The 18,005-nt window shown below is 37.9% G+C and overlaps 1 protein-coding gene across 1 annotated transcript in view; it reads left to right on the forward strand.

The window, feature by feature from the left end:
- aff2 (AF4/FMR2 family, member 2) overlaps window positions 1–18,005 on the forward strand; it is a 237,362-nt gene that overhangs the window by 208,728 nt on the left and 10,629 nt on the right. Inside the window, exons 10-15 of the mRNA XM_079893420.1 lie at window positions 8,282–8,444; window positions 11,113–12,165; window positions 13,050–13,165; window positions 15,921–16,179; window positions 16,625–16,761; window positions 16,925–16,988. Coding sequence (XP_079749546.1) covers window positions 8,282–8,444; window positions 11,113–12,165; window positions 13,050–13,165; window positions 15,921–16,179; window positions 16,625–16,761; window positions 16,925–16,988 — 1,792 coding nt within the window. The remainder of the gene's footprint in view (window positions 1–8,281; window positions 8,445–11,112; window positions 12,166–13,049; window positions 13,166–15,920; window positions 16,180–16,624; window positions 16,762–16,924; window positions 16,989–18,005) is intronic.

Here is an 18,005-nt window from a genome sequence, read left to right on the forward strand (position 1 = left end):
TTGTACTTTGGATAAAAGCATCTGCCAAAATGTATAAATGTAAAACATTTAGGTTAGCCAAGTCAAGTCAAGTCAAGTCATCTTCATTTATATAGCGCTTTTAACAATGTAGATTGTTTCAAAGCAGCTTTACAGAGATAAACGTATAATTTAAGGTAACAGAGATTGTTTTGGCTTTATAGCGGTTCTTTAATAAAGTTATTTTCCAGCTAAAGTTGGTTTTGATTGATTTGCTTCCGTCGCAACAATCATTTGTTATTAAATTAGGGGCCGCTAAGACGACACCATTCCCTATACACAGACTTTAAACGCGAACCTGTGATAAACGCTGATGGCGTTCACATGCGCATTAAGAATTGGTTCTATAGGTATGTGCGTTTGAATATATGCGCGCAGGTTTGTAATTCCCTACAAACCAAGCCTAAACAAAGTACTGGTGTTTCCTTATAATTTTTGATACAGAATTTTATTTTATTTTATCACTTCGGGGTAGATACGCGAATTGAGTTTCCCGACGACGCTTTATCCATAGAGTGGTAAAGGGATCCTCCATAGGGAGAAACTAGTTGGCACTTCAGCACTGCGTTAATTGTCATCGGATCCAGGCGCAGGTCCTTCATCAGATCTGGATACGGCCTGGATCCGGCAGGCTGCGGGAAAACCTCGGGATAAACAAAGACACTAAAATTAGCGTAGATGCCATTCTTCTTATGATGTAACGAGTACATCAGATTTATGGGAAGTGTTCCCGGTTCCAGCTGACCTAATCTATGCAGCCTAACATTTAATTATAGAAGTCTATAATGTATTATGTGCTAATAGCATGCATATTACTTGGATACTGCCTTATTCTGTATGACCATATTCTACATCCCTTAATCATATTTACTACCTAAACTTAACCTAAAGTTGTTGTTAATCGTACTTAATAGTGAGAATTGGACCCTAAACAAAAACAAATTGGACCCTTAGTATTTTCTAAATATAATTTATTTTACTAGCGTATTAAACTAGTTTTGATACCAGGGTGTTGTATAGTTGCCAGGATGTTTCTACAGTATGTGGTTGCTAAGATGCTCTGGGTGGTTTCCAGGTTTTGCTATTCAGTTGTTAAGGTGTTCTGGGTGTTTGCTAGTGTGGTTGCTTACTGGTCAAAAAAGCCCACCCTCAAGTCTCCGACACTCTGTCTCTAAATATGTCTCGGTTTCCTCCTGTAACCACTAACAATGCTTCTTTTAAAAGCACAGCATAAAAATAGCATGTAAATGTCACCAGCTTAGACACAAGTGTGTCCTTTTTAAATGGACTGCAAGTTAACCTATCAAGGCAATAGCCTCTTAATGACTGGACCATATGGTTGCATTGCCACAACAAAGCCAAAAAACGTCTTTCACTCTCCTTTTCTTAAATGTATTCAAATATGCTTGCACAGAAAGAGGGATTGTGGGTTATGATACAGGTGATTCAAGAGCAACTGACCATCCTTAGATCAGGGGGTTGGCATCAGTATACCCAGATTTTATTTTGGACATCAGGTGGTGACTCAATGCAGAAACAAAATTGTTGACAAAAATACCTTATTATTCACCATGCAGCTTTTTTCAATGTGTTGACGTAATTTCCACTGAAACAGGAAGACAGGGCAGGACATAGAGCAGCTCCTTCTCTTTTTAAATAGCCAATAGTGTTTCGTTTATATCACAGCTCGGCCAGAGCCGTTGAGTTCAGTTCGGTAAAGCCACAGTTTCCTCCTAGTCTCGAACTGTTTCTCCTCCTAATCTCCTCCAAATCGCTTTAAAATACAGCATTCTGTGCAGAATTCAAATGGGTCCGATATATTTTGTGGTCTGCGCCGACTGGCGTATATGATCCGTTCTGTGCTCTCATATCTCTGGACCGGAGCAGACTGTGAGCGAGCTACGGCGGTTCAGTGACACTAACGTGAAATTTGTTTTCATTCACACCAATAGAAAGCATTTACACTTTCTGAATCGTTCCCTTGTGTCACTCATTATGTTGAAAATGTGTGAACAAGTGACTTTTTTTATCCGCAGCTTCAGCATCTATTTATAATGTAGGCGGGATGCTTCAGATTCTAGAGAGCATTTGATTGGACAGAAAATCTGGTGAGAAGCTGAAGTGCAGAGTGATGTCATCAAAATCATTGATCCGTATTGGCGGAAGTGAGAAATGTGAATTGTGTCATTGTTTTGGAGCACACTAGCTTATAGATAACAGTAAGTCTAACATATTCATACTAAAAGCCATAAAACTTACATTTTGATTTTATGGGGACTTTAAACATCAAACTGCATAGACCCAACATGAAAATGAATGAACATGACATGGGATGAATTGGATCAATTTTGATTTTGGATCATTAATTGCACAGAACAAATTGTAATTTAACTTGTGTTATTTTGCACATGCTTTTTGAGAATGTCAGAATAAGCAACCTGTCCATGTTGACATCTCTCTGGTTCAGTTAGTTTCTACCAAGTGACAGACGAATTTGCACCAAAATACAATATAGTTGAATTGATCTACTATTAACTTTGACATTTAACTTTACTTTGATTTAGCTTGTTAGCTTTGATTTATCTTACTTGGCATTGAGGCATGAGAAATGGCATTTAACTTTGTTTCTAACCAAATTAATTTTCACTCAAGTGCCATATAGTTTGATTGAATGCATAAATTGACATCAACAACATGGGAAGGTTTTTTTTCCTCGTTTTTTAAAGTTGATAAGCCAATGTATTTGGCTGTTACCTTAATGATGCAATATTATGATTATTAGCATTTTATTATTTGCATTTACCACTGTTTTTTCCTGTTGTCATCGACCCAATCAGAACAGACCAGCAACCCACCAGATGAAAATCACTGCTTTAGTTTATGGTATGGAAATGTATTTGACATCTGTGATGTGTTTTCACAGTGAGTAATCAGTGTAAGCAAGTCAGATGGAATTATAGTCTTGTTTTGAACATTCACAGACAATTGAAACATTTTAATCAAGGACCAGACCTAATCTGAGCTTTGGAAACCAACCATCAACTTGTAAATACGCTCAGCGCGAACCTGCTGAGAACAGATCTTGTAATGATTCAGGAATCAGAGCCGTGTTTTGAAACAGGATCTATAATCCATTCCTCATGCGAACAGACCATTGATTGAATCAAATAATGCTTGTAATGGATTTAAGGGCAAAGGGAAGTCACAATCATCATCGTAGAGATGTGTGGCGAGTTATTCTTCGGGGTGATTTATAAAAATAATGTATGCGCTGCTCGCAGATGATCGTTTTATGAGGCGGTGGGCTGATGACTTATAAATGAAACTCCTTCAGGTCTCTCCTCATCTTCTCTCTCCGTCGTTTCATGCTTCAAGCACTTTGTTGCTTTCAACCACCCCCAAACACATAATCGTGTTTAGTGCCGAGACCCCGGGTCCTCGAATTCTTTTGAACTTTTTTTCAAATTTAACTTATTGATGGAAATCATAAATTCACAGTTCATTAAATTCTCCTACGGCGAAGACATCTGGCTGGCGGTATTGACTGGTTTCGGTCCAGACTAGATGTCTGAAACGGCCCCAGCTCTGTTTTCTAAGGGGAATAGAATCAAACGTGGGCTTCTGCTACAGCGACCGTAGGAATCATTCATCTATAATTTACTATTAAACTTCATTGAAGGAGAGGTTGAAAAAAAACGGAGAAAAAACTTGGATACGAGACACGGCGGGAGATGGTAAGAATGCAAACTTGCTCAGAGTTCGTCACGGCCTTTTGATAGATCTGCAAATAATTACGATCTAAAAACAAATGCGAGAACAGAGGCGGCCTTTGCTGAGGTCCCGAGCTGCAACGCTAGTCTCGACCCGCTAGTGGCCCTTGGGTCTGATGTGAATTTCTGGATGAACTTGTGTCTTAATGAGCATCTCTCACACATTGCTTTTTCTTTTTCTCCCCCCCCCCCCCCCCCCCCTCCATTTTAAGCTCTCTCCATCTGCGATTCGACCCATCAGACAGACCGCCAGGCTGTGACTATCTGTCACATTGATCTGAGATTATGGTATCAGTGTAAACACAGAGAGAAAAACACTAGTCGATGGGGTCCCTGCAGTTTCCAGTGATGCATCAGCCTTTGTTTTTTGGTGTGAGAATCTCAGAGGAGCGAGCATGGCTTTGGCCCTTGTGATATGTTTTGCTGTTAGCAAGAGCTGGAGATGCTGTGTTTTTAAGTATATTTTAGTTGGTAGAGCTCTTTTTGTGGACCCGAGTCAGAGTGTGGTTCATTCACTTGGTGTGAAAAGGGTTGTCCAAACTTGATGGACAAGAAGAAGCTGTGTTCACCGTATATATAAAATGTATATATAAAATACATGAAGACTGTTTTTTTTTTTTTTTTATAGGCTTTATAGACAGACAGATTGAGAGTGACTCTTGAAGGACCAGCACCACATCCTCTTCTATCACTATTTGAAGAATTCATCTTCCAGAATACGTTTAAATAAGTTTTGGGAGTTCATTTTTAGTCCATCTCTGAAAAACAGACTTCATGGTTGGATGTGGTGCTGGTCCTTCAAGAGTCACTCTCAATCTGTCTGTCTATAAAGCCTATAAAAAAACAGTCTTCATGTATTTTACTACACTTCAGCTTGTGATTCTTATTAAGTGGGGGTCATTTTTTAGGATTCTTTACCTAACCTAAGTCTCTGAGATCCTGACACCTTGCACTTCTGGAGACTCCAGGTAGGTTGCAGTTCTGGAAAATGGTGGCGCTGGAGATTTAAGGGTTCCTGATGGTTTCGCAGTTAACATGTGTCTTTTCTTCTCCACCTGTATTTGTCTGACCCTGCTGACCCAATGAGCATTTCACTGTCCAATGGTCATGCCTTAACTGCAATTTCAAATTTTGCATTAGTATTGCATCCTTCAAGTATTGCAGTTAAATCTCTTTTTTGGCTTATTTTATCTGTAAAAGAAAACGTGCCTAATAATTATGCACACCTGAATATAAGGCGTTTTTCATTTCCAGCCTGAACAATTATATATCACTTATAAATGATTAAATACAAAATGAATAGTAGTTATTACGATCAATGTGGTTTGGAATTGGTAAAAAGTGACTGGGGAAAAAAAGATGATCAGAAAATCAACGTGCCTAATAATTCTGCAAGCACTAATATATATATATATATATATATATATATATATACGCTTTTAACATAGCTAAGCTTACATGCTTTCTTTTAAACTCTTTGTGAACCTATATAAATTATGAATTAAATTAATTAATTTAGTTTGCATTAATATAGTAATAGTGATATGTCCTTTCAGCTGCCTTCTCGAGCTTTCGTGGCAGCATCATTGTTTTGTTCATTTTCTTTTTCTCCAGAGTTAATCATAAACTCTGGATCAAACCCTAAGTTGACAGAGAATGTTTATAGTATCTAACCCGGTTTGAATTTGTCTGTTTTTTTTCAACTCTAAACCTATTATGAAACTCAGACTTTGTTCAAGTAGCTTTGTGTAACAGACCACAGAAGTCTAGCTAGTGTTTATTTTTTGTATGTACATCAGATTTCATATTCCCTACTGTTTAGTATAGCACCAGCCTGGTAAACTGCTTGATTATAAAACATGAATATTTAAAATGTAAATTGTACTAAATATTGTTATTTATTTATTGGAGTTGTTTGAGATATTTTGCTTATGCCTGGAGATCTTTTTGGGTTTGTAACAGCAACATGCATTGACAGAGAATTATTTAAAGCCATGATAAACTAGGAGGTCTGTGCAAATTCTTCCCTTGCTGAATATTAATAAGTGCCTTGATGGCTTTCGCACCGCATAACTTATGATGGATTTGAGAAATATATGTGTGCACTTCTGTATATGTGTATATAGTGTGGCATGTGTAATGAGGATATATTGTGAATAAATGCTAATATATTAATTAGTGAAACTGCTATGATATTTATATAGTTTGTGACTTCAAATATTTACACTTATCTTTTACAATGAAGAGACACTGGCGATATTGCATTTCAGTTTGTTTAACCTTGGCTTAAACATTTTTCTCAGGCTACTAGTTTTCAGACCTATAAGTATCAAACATAAACCCTTATGAAAGCAGATATGTTAACGTTCCTTATTACAGTTATATTTCAGCAGTGAGATTAATTTACCCAGTTCTTTCAGTCCCGGTGGCCCAGTTCTAGTTGAGTTTGCCCAGGGCCTGCTGTAACTCCTTCAGGGGAACACTTCCTCCTTCCTGTGTTCGTGCAACGTGTGCTTCTTTACGAAAAGAAAGCTATTCCCAGAGCTGCTCTGTCCGGTCTGTTTGGGGACGAGGATACTGTTAATTAGGAATAATGATGATAAGTAAACTTTGTTTACTTTACATCATTATGCTAGGCAAATCTCTCTCTCCCTCTCTCTCTCTCTCTCTCTCTCTGCATGGAAGTTAAATCATAAAAAAGTTGGTATAGCACTTATTATATAGGGGGGTGGTGTGGCGCAATGGATAAGACACATGCCTTTGGTGTGAGAGACCCGGGTTCGAATCCACTGTGAGACACCAATGTGTCCCTGAGCAAGACACTTAACCCCTAGTTGCTCCAGAGGCGTGCGACCTCTGACATATATAGCAATTGTAAGTCGCTTTGGATAAAAGCGTCAGCTAAATGAATAAATGTAAATGTAAATTATAGTAATAACTAGGTAATAACTAGGTACTAAGCCTGAACTTACCCCTAAACCTAACCTTAACCCATGTAGTTACCTTATATCAACCAGTACTTTCTTAGGTAAGTACACTGTAAGTACATGTACTTTAAAATAAAGTGCAACTAAAACGTTTTTTCTACAAAAGTTACATTACATTACATTGGCTGAAAATGTGTATCGTGTTGTAGTGCGTTAATAGATAAACATTTTCATCTGTATTAAAAGGTGAAAGAACCAGGAAATATTTTCTCAGACTTGCCTTTCTCTCATGAGATTCCACAGCTGTTAACCAAAGGTCAACCTTATTTAGACCAAAAGATGGAGAGAAAATGACCTTCTGTTTTTTTGTGTGTGTGTGTCTGTATCACACCAATCAGTGCTATTTGCATAGACAAAGGTCACACAGGTTGGTGTTTTGAGAGAACAGCGTATCCCAAGCCCTTTGTGTCTTTTCTGTAACAGTGTCCTATTTCTTTCAGATGGTATTTGATTATGAGACTTTCACTGTATAGCACACATTGGGTGTCAGGTAGTTTGTAGGGTTTTTTTTCTGTAGCTGACAGTGTCTGAGTGAACAAGTGGCCAATTTTGGATGAAGCTTATGCCATGATTTGTCATGCATCTGTTTTTTTGCTAGCTTTTTCACTTTCCTGGGACAGCTTCCTCTCTCCTTGCTAGTGTTGTCCATGTCTTGCTGGCACAGCTGTAGACCAGAGCGCTTTTTCCTGTCGTAACATAATCTCTAATGAAGTGTCAACATAAAGCAGCCTGCTCTGACCTTTGGAAAGGAGTTTAATTTGCCTCCTTCTGGCATGTTTGACTCCATGTAGAACAATCTTGGATGGCCACGTCTGAGGATACCCTGAGAAGTGAAGTACTTATTGGATTAGAGCGCCGTGGCCTTTCATGAACTCATAAATAATGCCGAGCATGACTGATAACTCTGAGACAGAGCTGAGCAATAGCCTCATGGGTGGAGAAGTAAACAAATGCTTTCTTTTCTTGCACATTTTCTATCTATTTATATCTTTCTATCTCTGTCTCTCTCTAAATGATGTAGTCTATCATCAATTGGTTCAGTTGTCTCTTTATTAGTTGGTTCGCCAAAGTAGCATCAGCTAGTGTTGAAAAATGTACAGTATTATACATTTAAAGAAAAAAAAAAACGCAGAGATAAATCAGATATCAAGGATATTATTCCCTTTTTCATTTGGAAAAAGGTGTGTATTTGGTATAAAGATTGAATTGAGTTGTGTTTTAAAGCATTGAACTAAAACGTAATAGCTGGCATTGGATTTTTTTTTTTAATCTCTCCATAAAATTATGTGACAAGCCCTTCAGCGATATAAGCTTATGAACTGTTCACTCCAAAATCATGTCAGTTCAAACCTGTATGCTGCTATTTTTTACCATGGGACAGAAATATTTAATCTTTGTATGGAAAAGAGCAGCATGATCCTTCTTCAGCATCTGTGCACATTTGTATGGTTTAAATTGTGGGTCATATCAGTTGATGAGTGTTCTCCTCCGTTCTTTTGCCTAAAGCCTCCCTGGAACCACACCGCGGACCGGCGAGCCGACCGGTCACTCCAGCGCGGCCTCGGGCAGCTCCAGCGAATCGGATAGCAGCTCTGAGTCCGACTCGGACAGCGAGAGCAGTTCTAGCGAAAGTGAATGCAACCGAGCGTCCCGTGTTCCCACACCAGAGGTACTGATCACTTTACCCCCTCTCAAATACATTTACACACTGATCCATGGCTTAAGATGTTTGCTAAACTTCTACTAAACTGCTTTAAAACAATATCCCCGATGCTTCAGTGGTGGAATATTTAGAATCCTGACAATTTCGAGACACTCATTTGTTAATTTATCATATTTACTTCTCTATGAAGCTTATTTGAAGCAATTTTGTTTTTATTGCAAAATTGTTGTAGAAATTAAATTGATTGTGTATTGTATGTTACACTTTTTGCAACATTTCAGCTCAAACCACCCATACTGTTTTCAAAATCAATTCATTACCGTTATTGTAATCTAAAGAGAAATAATTTATTATTTAAATGTTGTATTGGTGAAGTGTAAGAAAATACTGTAGTAAATGTTGTATTTGGAAGCATTCATAGATTGTTTGAATTCGTATTGCCATTATGCTTGCTTTAATAATAATGGTAACACTGTACAATAAGGTTCCATTAGTTAAGGTTAGGTAATACATTAACTAATATTAACTAACAATGAGAAATGCATTAATTACAGTACTCATTAATCTTTGTTAACATTAATTGATACAAATACAACTGTTCATTGTTAGTTCTTTTTAGTTCAGGTTCATTAACTAATGTTTAAAGGGATAGTTCACAAAAAAAAATTAAATTCTGTCATAATTTTCTCACCCTCATGTTGTTCCAAGTATGAATTTCTTTCTTCTGCTGAACACAAAAGAAAATATTTTGAAGAATATGGTTAACCAAACAGTTGATGGACCCCATTGACTTCCATAGTATGGAGAAAAAAAAAAATAATACATGTTTGGAACAACTTGAGGTTGAGTAAATGATGACAGAATTATCCTTGTTGGGTGATCTATCACTTTAACAGATCTTTTGATTTTAATAATGCATTAGTAAATGTTGAGATAAACATTATCTGAGATTAATAAATGCAAATAAATGCAAATATTTGTCATTGTTAGTTCATGTTAACTAATGTTAACCAATGAAAACTTTTTGTAAAGTGTTACCATAATAATAATAATAAAAATAATAAAATAAATAAATAAGTAACTCAACTAAAAACTAAACATCACTGTATTATGGTTGTAATAAGAATTTGGGGGGTTCAGTTGTTTAATTGTCATCAAAATGGTGTCACAATATAAAATATCACAATGGTCCTATAATATGCATTATGTACCTACAGCAATATATATATATATATATATATATATATATATATATATATATATATATTACTATATTACTATATTACTATATGTATGTATATGCATATTTATTTATTTTTTTATTTTTATTTTTATTTTTATTTTTATTTTTATTATTTTGTGGTGAAGAATGACCCAGCCATGTTCTTGACAGGTTTTGGGTAGATTTTCCTCACCCCTTCTGTTAGTGTTATTCACAGTTTTATTGTTTTGCTTGCCTTCTGAACTCTGGGCCCTGAGGTAAATGAATACCAGCTTATGCAATTATTTCTCTTAGATGATTAGAATTCGCCCATTACCAGAAATTTCAAAAGAACTGAGATGAATCTGAGTTAGTCTATTTTCTCCTTTAGCTGAAGGCAAAGAGAGACTTAGGCAGCATTCCCCCTCCGAGTTTTTCTCAGCATGGGTTAGGGGTAGGATTTTTGAAAGGATCTCCTCAAAGGATTAATTGGCAGCTTTAAAGTTGTCCTGCTATTGCCTGCCCGGGGCTCCCTAAGAGCATTACACAAGAGTAAACATCTCTCGGTTCTCATCGCCCCTTCTATAGCTTTGCTCTCTGCCAGGGATGGCCAATGGGAATCCGTATCTTAGCACTGCAAGCGTTCTGGTCTACAGAAAGATGTTTCTTTTTCAAGCGGCGGCACATAGCCCTGATGCCTCAGTGGCGAAATATTGGGAGGCCTGTCAATTTCAACATGCTCAATTGTTAATTCATCATCTTTGCCAGTGCTTTCACTATAACATTTGGTAGCTTGTATTGGCGGAAATGTCTCTCTGACAGATGGAGAAATAGCATAGGAGATTGCCTTTTGTCTCAAAACGTACCATCAAGTCTGATTGGAAAGTGCACTGAATTGAATTTCTTACCCTTTGAGTTTAATGGTTAATATGGATGTCCACTCATTTCCACAGCTTCCTTTTCTGAATGATTTGCTATCATTCAGAGCATTCAAGGCAGTGTTTATGAGTTTGTGGGAAAGATTTACTTGTGTCTGGAAACATAATGGTACACAACAATCGGCGTGAGATAATATAGCTGATGAAAACATCTTTGCAGTGAGAGCTGTGAGCAGTCATCAGGACAGAACAGCATTTCCTCCATTATTCAGGAGTTTTATGACTTCCTCTCTTAATGGCCTTTTCATCATAGCGCCAGCTCATTGGTCTGTGAAAGTCATATGACTGCTTCTCATGAATCTCATGAATCAACACTTGAAGACAGATTAAATCTGTACCGATATGCATCATTACAAATTCCATTTCCATGTTATTTTAAACATGTATCCATTTACATTGTAGACCTCAAAAATCTGATCTGGATTTCATTTCCAGTCTTCAAGACTGTCCACAGTGTCATTGAGCAATTGAAAAAATAATTTGTAAATATGCCTAAAACTGTGGTCCACAAATTTGTTTTGTCTTTTTCCACTAGCCTGAACCTCCATCAACAAACAAGTGGCAACTAGATAAGTGGCTAAACAAAGTTAATCATCACAATAAAGCACTAATTAACACCCAGTCAGATAGTCATGGGCTTAACAGCTCTCGGCCTGATGAAAGCCAAATCTCTGAGAACCAGAGCTCCAGCAAAAGCAAGCCTAGCACAGCACTGGCACTGGCACCAGCAGACCCCAAGGAGAGAACTTTGCTCAGTCCTATCCGAGAGAAAGTCAAACCCAAGACTGTTCAGAAGGCTCCAGAAAACAAAAGCACTAAGGTGAAATCACCAGCTTCAGTGGAGCTAGCACCCCCTAGGAGAAGCACTGGCAAGAAGCAGCCCAAAAAGGTGGAGCGATCTTCCAGCAGCGAGGAGCACAACTGGCCAAGACCAGGAAACTCAAGTTCTACCCCGAAAGAGAAAGAGCCCCCGCCTTTAGAACCACCAAAACCTAGAGGTAAGGGCCCTGGGGTCAAGACGGCTCCAAGAAAGGAACCTCGAACCATCACAACAAACACTGCGCCAACTAATATCACACCTGTTCAAGATAAAAAGAAGCACCGAGGACCCAACAAGATCATCCCCAAGTCTAAGGAATTCATCGAGACAGAGTCCTCTTCATCCGAGTGTCATTCAGACCCTGAGGAACTCATCAAGGTTCAGCTTCCCTGTCCAGGTCCCAACAGCCTAAGCCTGAAATCCAAGGATTGCAACAGCAATATCCTGAGTGTTAGTAGCCTTACCAGCACAAGCAGCACCTCCATTCCTGACCCAGGTGCCTTGGATCTCCTGGAAGAGCCCCTCTTTTCTCCCATCCCCATTGTACAAAATGAACTTCTGTCACCGCTAAGAGATTTTGAGGACATCAAGTCCCTTTGGGTTAAGATCGAACTCAGCTTCCTGTCACGGATCCCGGGGCAAGATCCCCCAGAGCCTCCCCCAACCAAGGCTGAGTGTCGGGAGGTCAGTGTCAAGCACAGACGGCAACAGTCACCGGCCTCCATCCCTGCAGAAAAGAACCCTAGCAAATCAAAGAGGAAACACAAGGCAAGTGATCAATGTTCTCACTCCCATTTCATGCACTATAATGATAAAATCAAGAACTGCAATAGCAAATTAATCATGTAATTATTATTTTCACTAAGTACTCATTCAGCAGGTCCTTTTTGCAATGTGCAAACTGAGATGTCCTCTGAAGCAAACTGGGGGTCAAGTAACACATCATTGATAGCTGAAGAATTGGCCCCTTGTCGTGTTCAAATTGCACAATTCATTAGCAGTGCAGATATTTAATTACTATACATTTTTATTGTTTTATAATATAGTACAGTATCTCATCCAATGTCATGTTTATATCATAGAACTCCCTGGTGTTTCTGTCCAAAGGATCACCGACAGGCTCAAATTGACAGCTCCTGGAAGACCACTTGCACATCCAGCGTTTTAGGGCGTTTTCACACCTAGTTCGTTTGAGCACTACAAGTGATATCACGCCGATATAACATGTGATCACTCAGTGACCCACAAACAAACCATAGTCAGATTACATAAGGAGGTTCATTTTAAGTCGGTTTTGATTTAAGTGCACTAACATTGTGAACACCAAAAGCACTGAGGTCACTTTCATTTCTGGTTCACTTTAACTGAAATGGGTTTGGTTCATTTGAAGTGTACTATATGTGAAAACACCCTCAGTTATTAGCCCTGATCTTTAACCACCACCACCACCAGGTTATCCAGACCTCAGTACAGAATTCTGAACACTATCTAACACTATACAGTCTTAGACTATAAAAGATGTTTGTTTGAGTCCTAGTGTAGATGTTTCAACTCGTCCTTCATCCTGCCAAGCTAAATAACATGTTCAATTCTGGACAGTGGTAATTAACTTCTCTCTCTCTCTCTCTCTCTCTCTCTCTCTCTCTCTGCAGTCGGAGCACTGTGACGTGATGAGTGGAGGCAAGAAGCTTCGAATGGACAAAGACGCACTGCTGCTTCCTCCTTGTATTTCGCCCATACACAACCACAAGGTCTCCAGCACAAAAGAGTGAGTATTCTATACTGACTCGTGGCTTGTTGCCTGCATTATCACACCATCCCCTAGCTTGTCTCGGGAGCTTGTCTGGTGACTTTTCGTTTTGATTTCCAATGAATTTAGTTCTTTTCAATGGAAGGATTCTCATTAGATTGCATTCAAATGTGTACTGTTTGTTTCTTCAGTGAAATCCTCCTTATAAACAGCCCGCAATGTTTCGGTTTTTCTTTAACACATGCTGCCAATGTCCCCTGATGTTTTTGCCACATGTGCACAGAGATTTGCCAACTCAGCTTAGTAGCCCACTCTGTCTTATGTCCTTTGAGAGAATGCTGGGATACGCAGGGTGAGCAGCAGGTCACCCTCTCGCGCTGCCTGCCTGCTTTGTCCCACTGCATTACAGTAATTTAACACTGACACCAGCACAACGGCTACTGCTAATTTTAGATATTCAATTAGTGCCGGGACAGGCTAGAGCTCATCAAAGACACACGCGTGACAGGGGTCGTGTGCTTGTCCTGTCTGCCTGAGTGCCCACCGCACTGCGACACGACTAGCGGCAGCGAATCTTGATGATACGATCAGCAAGCTAAGTTAAATTATTAGCCACCGGTAACGTCTATTACTGGAAGTGTTTAGCACCCCGGGCTATTTACTGTTATCACCTGCCCAGTGTGTTTTAAATCAGCTCATTCGACGCATTCACCCTTTTAATTGAATTAGAAAAGCAAAGAAGCCTTTTTATTTAGTGTTGTTAACAGATGAGACTCATGTTTTATAGCATATTTTCAGCCTAATAAACCAAGGTAAAAAAAAAAGAAAAAAAGATGCTGCTGTCCAGGACAGCCTGTCTCAGTGGAGCTTCTTTATTTAGCACTTAGGCTAAGTTTAGACATGTAAGCACTTATGTAAATGAATTTAGCCGAGTTTATATCAGAGCACATGCACGTGCCACCACCTCCACTTTCATATGCACATTACCTTTTGTCTGTTCCTTGTTGTTCTAGAAAAAGGACAAAAAGGAACAAAAATGTTGAATTTAAAAGCTTGGACCTAAAGTAGGCTTGGACTAATGTCAAGTAAAAAGAGAACATTTATAGACCATAAATATTTCTTACTGGCCATGAAACTATATTTTTCATTATTGTAATAAAAAAAGGAATTGTCCCTCACATGCAGCATCAAATATACTATAAGCCGACAGGCTCTGTCTCTCTGTGAAACCGCACCTGTCACAAAAACATGGACACATTGTGATTTTGTTTTTCATAATTTTGTTCCGATGCAAGTAGTAATCCACATATGTGTCGCCACATGGAGTTTTGGTTAGTTCGCATTCGCAAACAGATTTTTGCAGAAGGTTGTATGTCTGAGCAGTCAGCGTTAGATTATTGTTCTCAAAACATTTAATGAGTGGCATATCTATTCTGACTGATAAAACCAGCCATCACCAAACGGGGTGATGTAGTGCAAAAAGCATTGCATGATCATCAGTCCTAAGATGTTTTCAGAGAACATATCTTCAGAATATAGGCCATGTGGTAACGTCACAAAATGTTATTAGATTTGGGCTTAAAAAACTATTTGGCTATGAGAGTGGGGCAACTTAATTTGAGGACGATATCTTATTGCTTCTCCTAATTGTACACTCAAAAAATAATTGTTGCCTCTTGTTAAATTGAATGAATTAAAATAAGGTAAAGTAACACGATTGTTTAATATTTTGTCACAACTTAGTTTAATTGTGTTCAATCAACCTAATATATTTAAAACTGAAGTTTACTTAATTAATTTGTTAAAACTACATGAATCATTTTTGTTGACAACTAGCTGGGCAGTGGATCTGTAGTTCCCAGCATGCTTTGCAAGGGACTGCATTAGGAGGGTAAATTTAGGGATTAAAGTGTTTTTTATGTGTTTTTCTGTACATGGAAAGATGTTGTTAGTTAATGTTAGTGTTTAATATTCACTTATGTTAGAAACTTAGAGGACTTTCTGTAATGTTTTTGAATTTTGTGGTTACCATTATGCAGAAGAGTGGCGACTGTGTTTAGCTTAGGGCTGTGGGCACTCAGTATACGCTATACATGCATTAAACCTCTTTCGCAAAGTGGTTTTAATTTAAGTGAACAAAATTAATTAGTTAATTAATTAATTAATTTTGAACACTCAAAAGCTATTCTTTGAATTAATGTAATGAAATCATGGAAAGGATTTCCACGTGATTAAATGGCTTTCTTTCAGCATTAAGCACTTTTGTTAGGCTAACTTAAATTGCATAGATTGGATCAACTTTACTAACTAGTGTAATTGTACTACTGTAAAATAAGTTGGATTCAACTATATTTAATTAAGTTGAATGCAAATTAAGTAAATTATTTGGTCCAAAACATTGCAAATTAGTTGGGCTGACACTATTAAATTAAGCTGTGCCCAACCATAGTAAATAAGTTGAATCAACCTTAATAAATTAAGTTGACCCAACGTAAGTACATTAAATTTGGAATAACAGAATTGCATAATGCTGAAATAAAGCAAGTTAATCATGTGGAAATCCTTTCCATGATTTTTTTATGTTCATTCAAAGAGTTATTTTTTTGAGTGTACTTAAACAGGATGTCTATAATTAGGAAATGTTTTATAAGTCTGAGATATTATGCTGCAATTACACTGTCAGTCCTAAAAATCATATATTTTGTGTCCTGTATGTGCATAGAAAGAAACCTTTGACATGGTTTCCATGTTTTATTTATTTTTTTGTTCCAAGTTCATTGAAGAAGCAACCTCGCAAGCGGGAGGATAAACTGTTACCACCTCTACTGTCACCGCTGTCGGATGAGCCGGTGGGACGCCCACGGAGGAGCAGTGAATGCAGCTCCCTCAGTCAGGAAGGAAGCACCTCCACCGTCCCAAACACCCTCTCCTCCACCCGCACAATCCCTGCCTCCTGCTCTTCATCTTCGTCCTCGTCACACAAACACCGCAAAGGAGAGAACAAATCATTCTCCCATTCAAAGACCAGCACTGTAAGTTAGATGGATGGATGGATGGATGGATGGATGGATGGATGGATGGATGGATGGATAGATAGATAGATAGATAGATAGATAGATAGATAGATAGATAGATAGATAGATAGATGATAGATAGATAGATAGATAGATAGATAGATAGATAGATAGATAGATAGATAGATAGATAGATAGATAGATAGATAGATAGATAGATGGTCTTCACCACATTTCCTGTGTTTTTGCTAAACTAATTACCTTTTTGGAAAGGTTTCAAAATAGCCTTCAAGACACGTGAATGGCTCCCATGAGCCCATCATCCGAAATCAATCCAACTAAATGGCCCTAAAAATAAAAACACTGAGTAGATGCAGAACAGACAAAGAGTGAATGGATCCTTTATGTATTATTCAAGCTGTTAAAGGCTAATCATCATTTTAATGTTCTCTTGCTTTTCCAGGATGAAGATGGTCACAGCAAGCCGTCCGGTGGTTTTCATGGCAATGGTCAGTCGGACACAGACCTCTGGTCAAACCCTTCAACACTATCCATTGAGCACATGGAGCCCAGGAGACCTAAACTCACATTTAATAACACGTATGTAACAGCCATGTGATTATTTTGGGTAATAACTGACATATGCATTACGTGTTCCTTAAACTGTGTTTCAATTGTATAGTAGCTCTACATATTTGAGGTTTGTGTTTATGCACACAATTGCAGATACGTGAAAACCAAACCAATCTTTATATGATTACAGAGTTCACAATGCAGATTACTACATGCAGGAAGCCAAGAAGTTGAAGCACAAGGCAGATGCTTTGGTAAGTTTATTTATAATTAATCTATATGCCAGCAAAAAAGTTTAACCATAAAAAAAAATGGTTACTTGAAATAAAATAAACATTAACTATATATATATATAACTTATATATAACTTATTTCAACATTTTCAATTAGTTTAACTTGATGTACTAAAATAACTAAAATTAACCTAAAACTGAAATAAAAATTAATGAAAACTATATAAACATATATAAACATGTATTATTATTATTTTATTTTTTTATTTTTTTTATTTTTTTTTGTTGTTGTTGTTGTTGTGGTGGTTAAAAATATAATATTACTACTACTACTACTACTACTAATAATAATAATAATATATTTTTAATTTTAAAAAGTGAAGCAAAATTTCTAGTGATAGGTTTTTCTATCTTTGTTCCGCTCTAAAAGATTGCTCAGATTTGTTCAGCTACAAATTGCCCTTTGTGAATGCTACATCTATAAGGCATTATGATAGTGTGGGAACCCTGAATCTGAAATCTTGGCAGCTAAACCCTGCTGGTAACATCCTTCAGATCTCTTCCGAAACTCTAGAGTAGACACATGCGAAGTTATGAAGTCTTTTACTCAGGAGAATAATCTGCAAAGCCAGAGACTCCATTCAACTCTCCCTGCAGCCTAGGAGAAATTAGCGCAATCTTTAGCGATTTCTCTTTCCAATGGGAAGTTAGCACTCAGCGAGAGTAGATGAAAAATTCCTGTCACACTGCTCTTAACTACACGGACACATAACCCTTCCGCTACGGAGAGCCATTAGCAAGCTGAGAAAAAGCTCTCTCGGCAGACCTTTTATAATTGAAGACTTTCCAATCTAGGCGAGCGAGAGCCCTTGTGTCTGCCCTTAGCATCCATAAAGCAGGAGCTTTGTTAGAGATTTACAAAACAGAACCCCCAGAACCCCTAATAATTGGATCCAGGCAATTATCTCTGGAGACATTGTCCATTATCGCAAGTTACATCCTCTCTGTCATAAATCGCTATGACGATGTATAGGCCTA

This window comes from Squalius cephalus (assembly GCF_949319135.1).
Source record: "Squalius cephalus genome assembly, chromosome: 14".
NCBI classification, from domain to species: Eukaryota; Metazoa; Chordata; class Actinopteri; order Cypriniformes; family Leuciscidae; genus Squalius; species Squalius cephalus.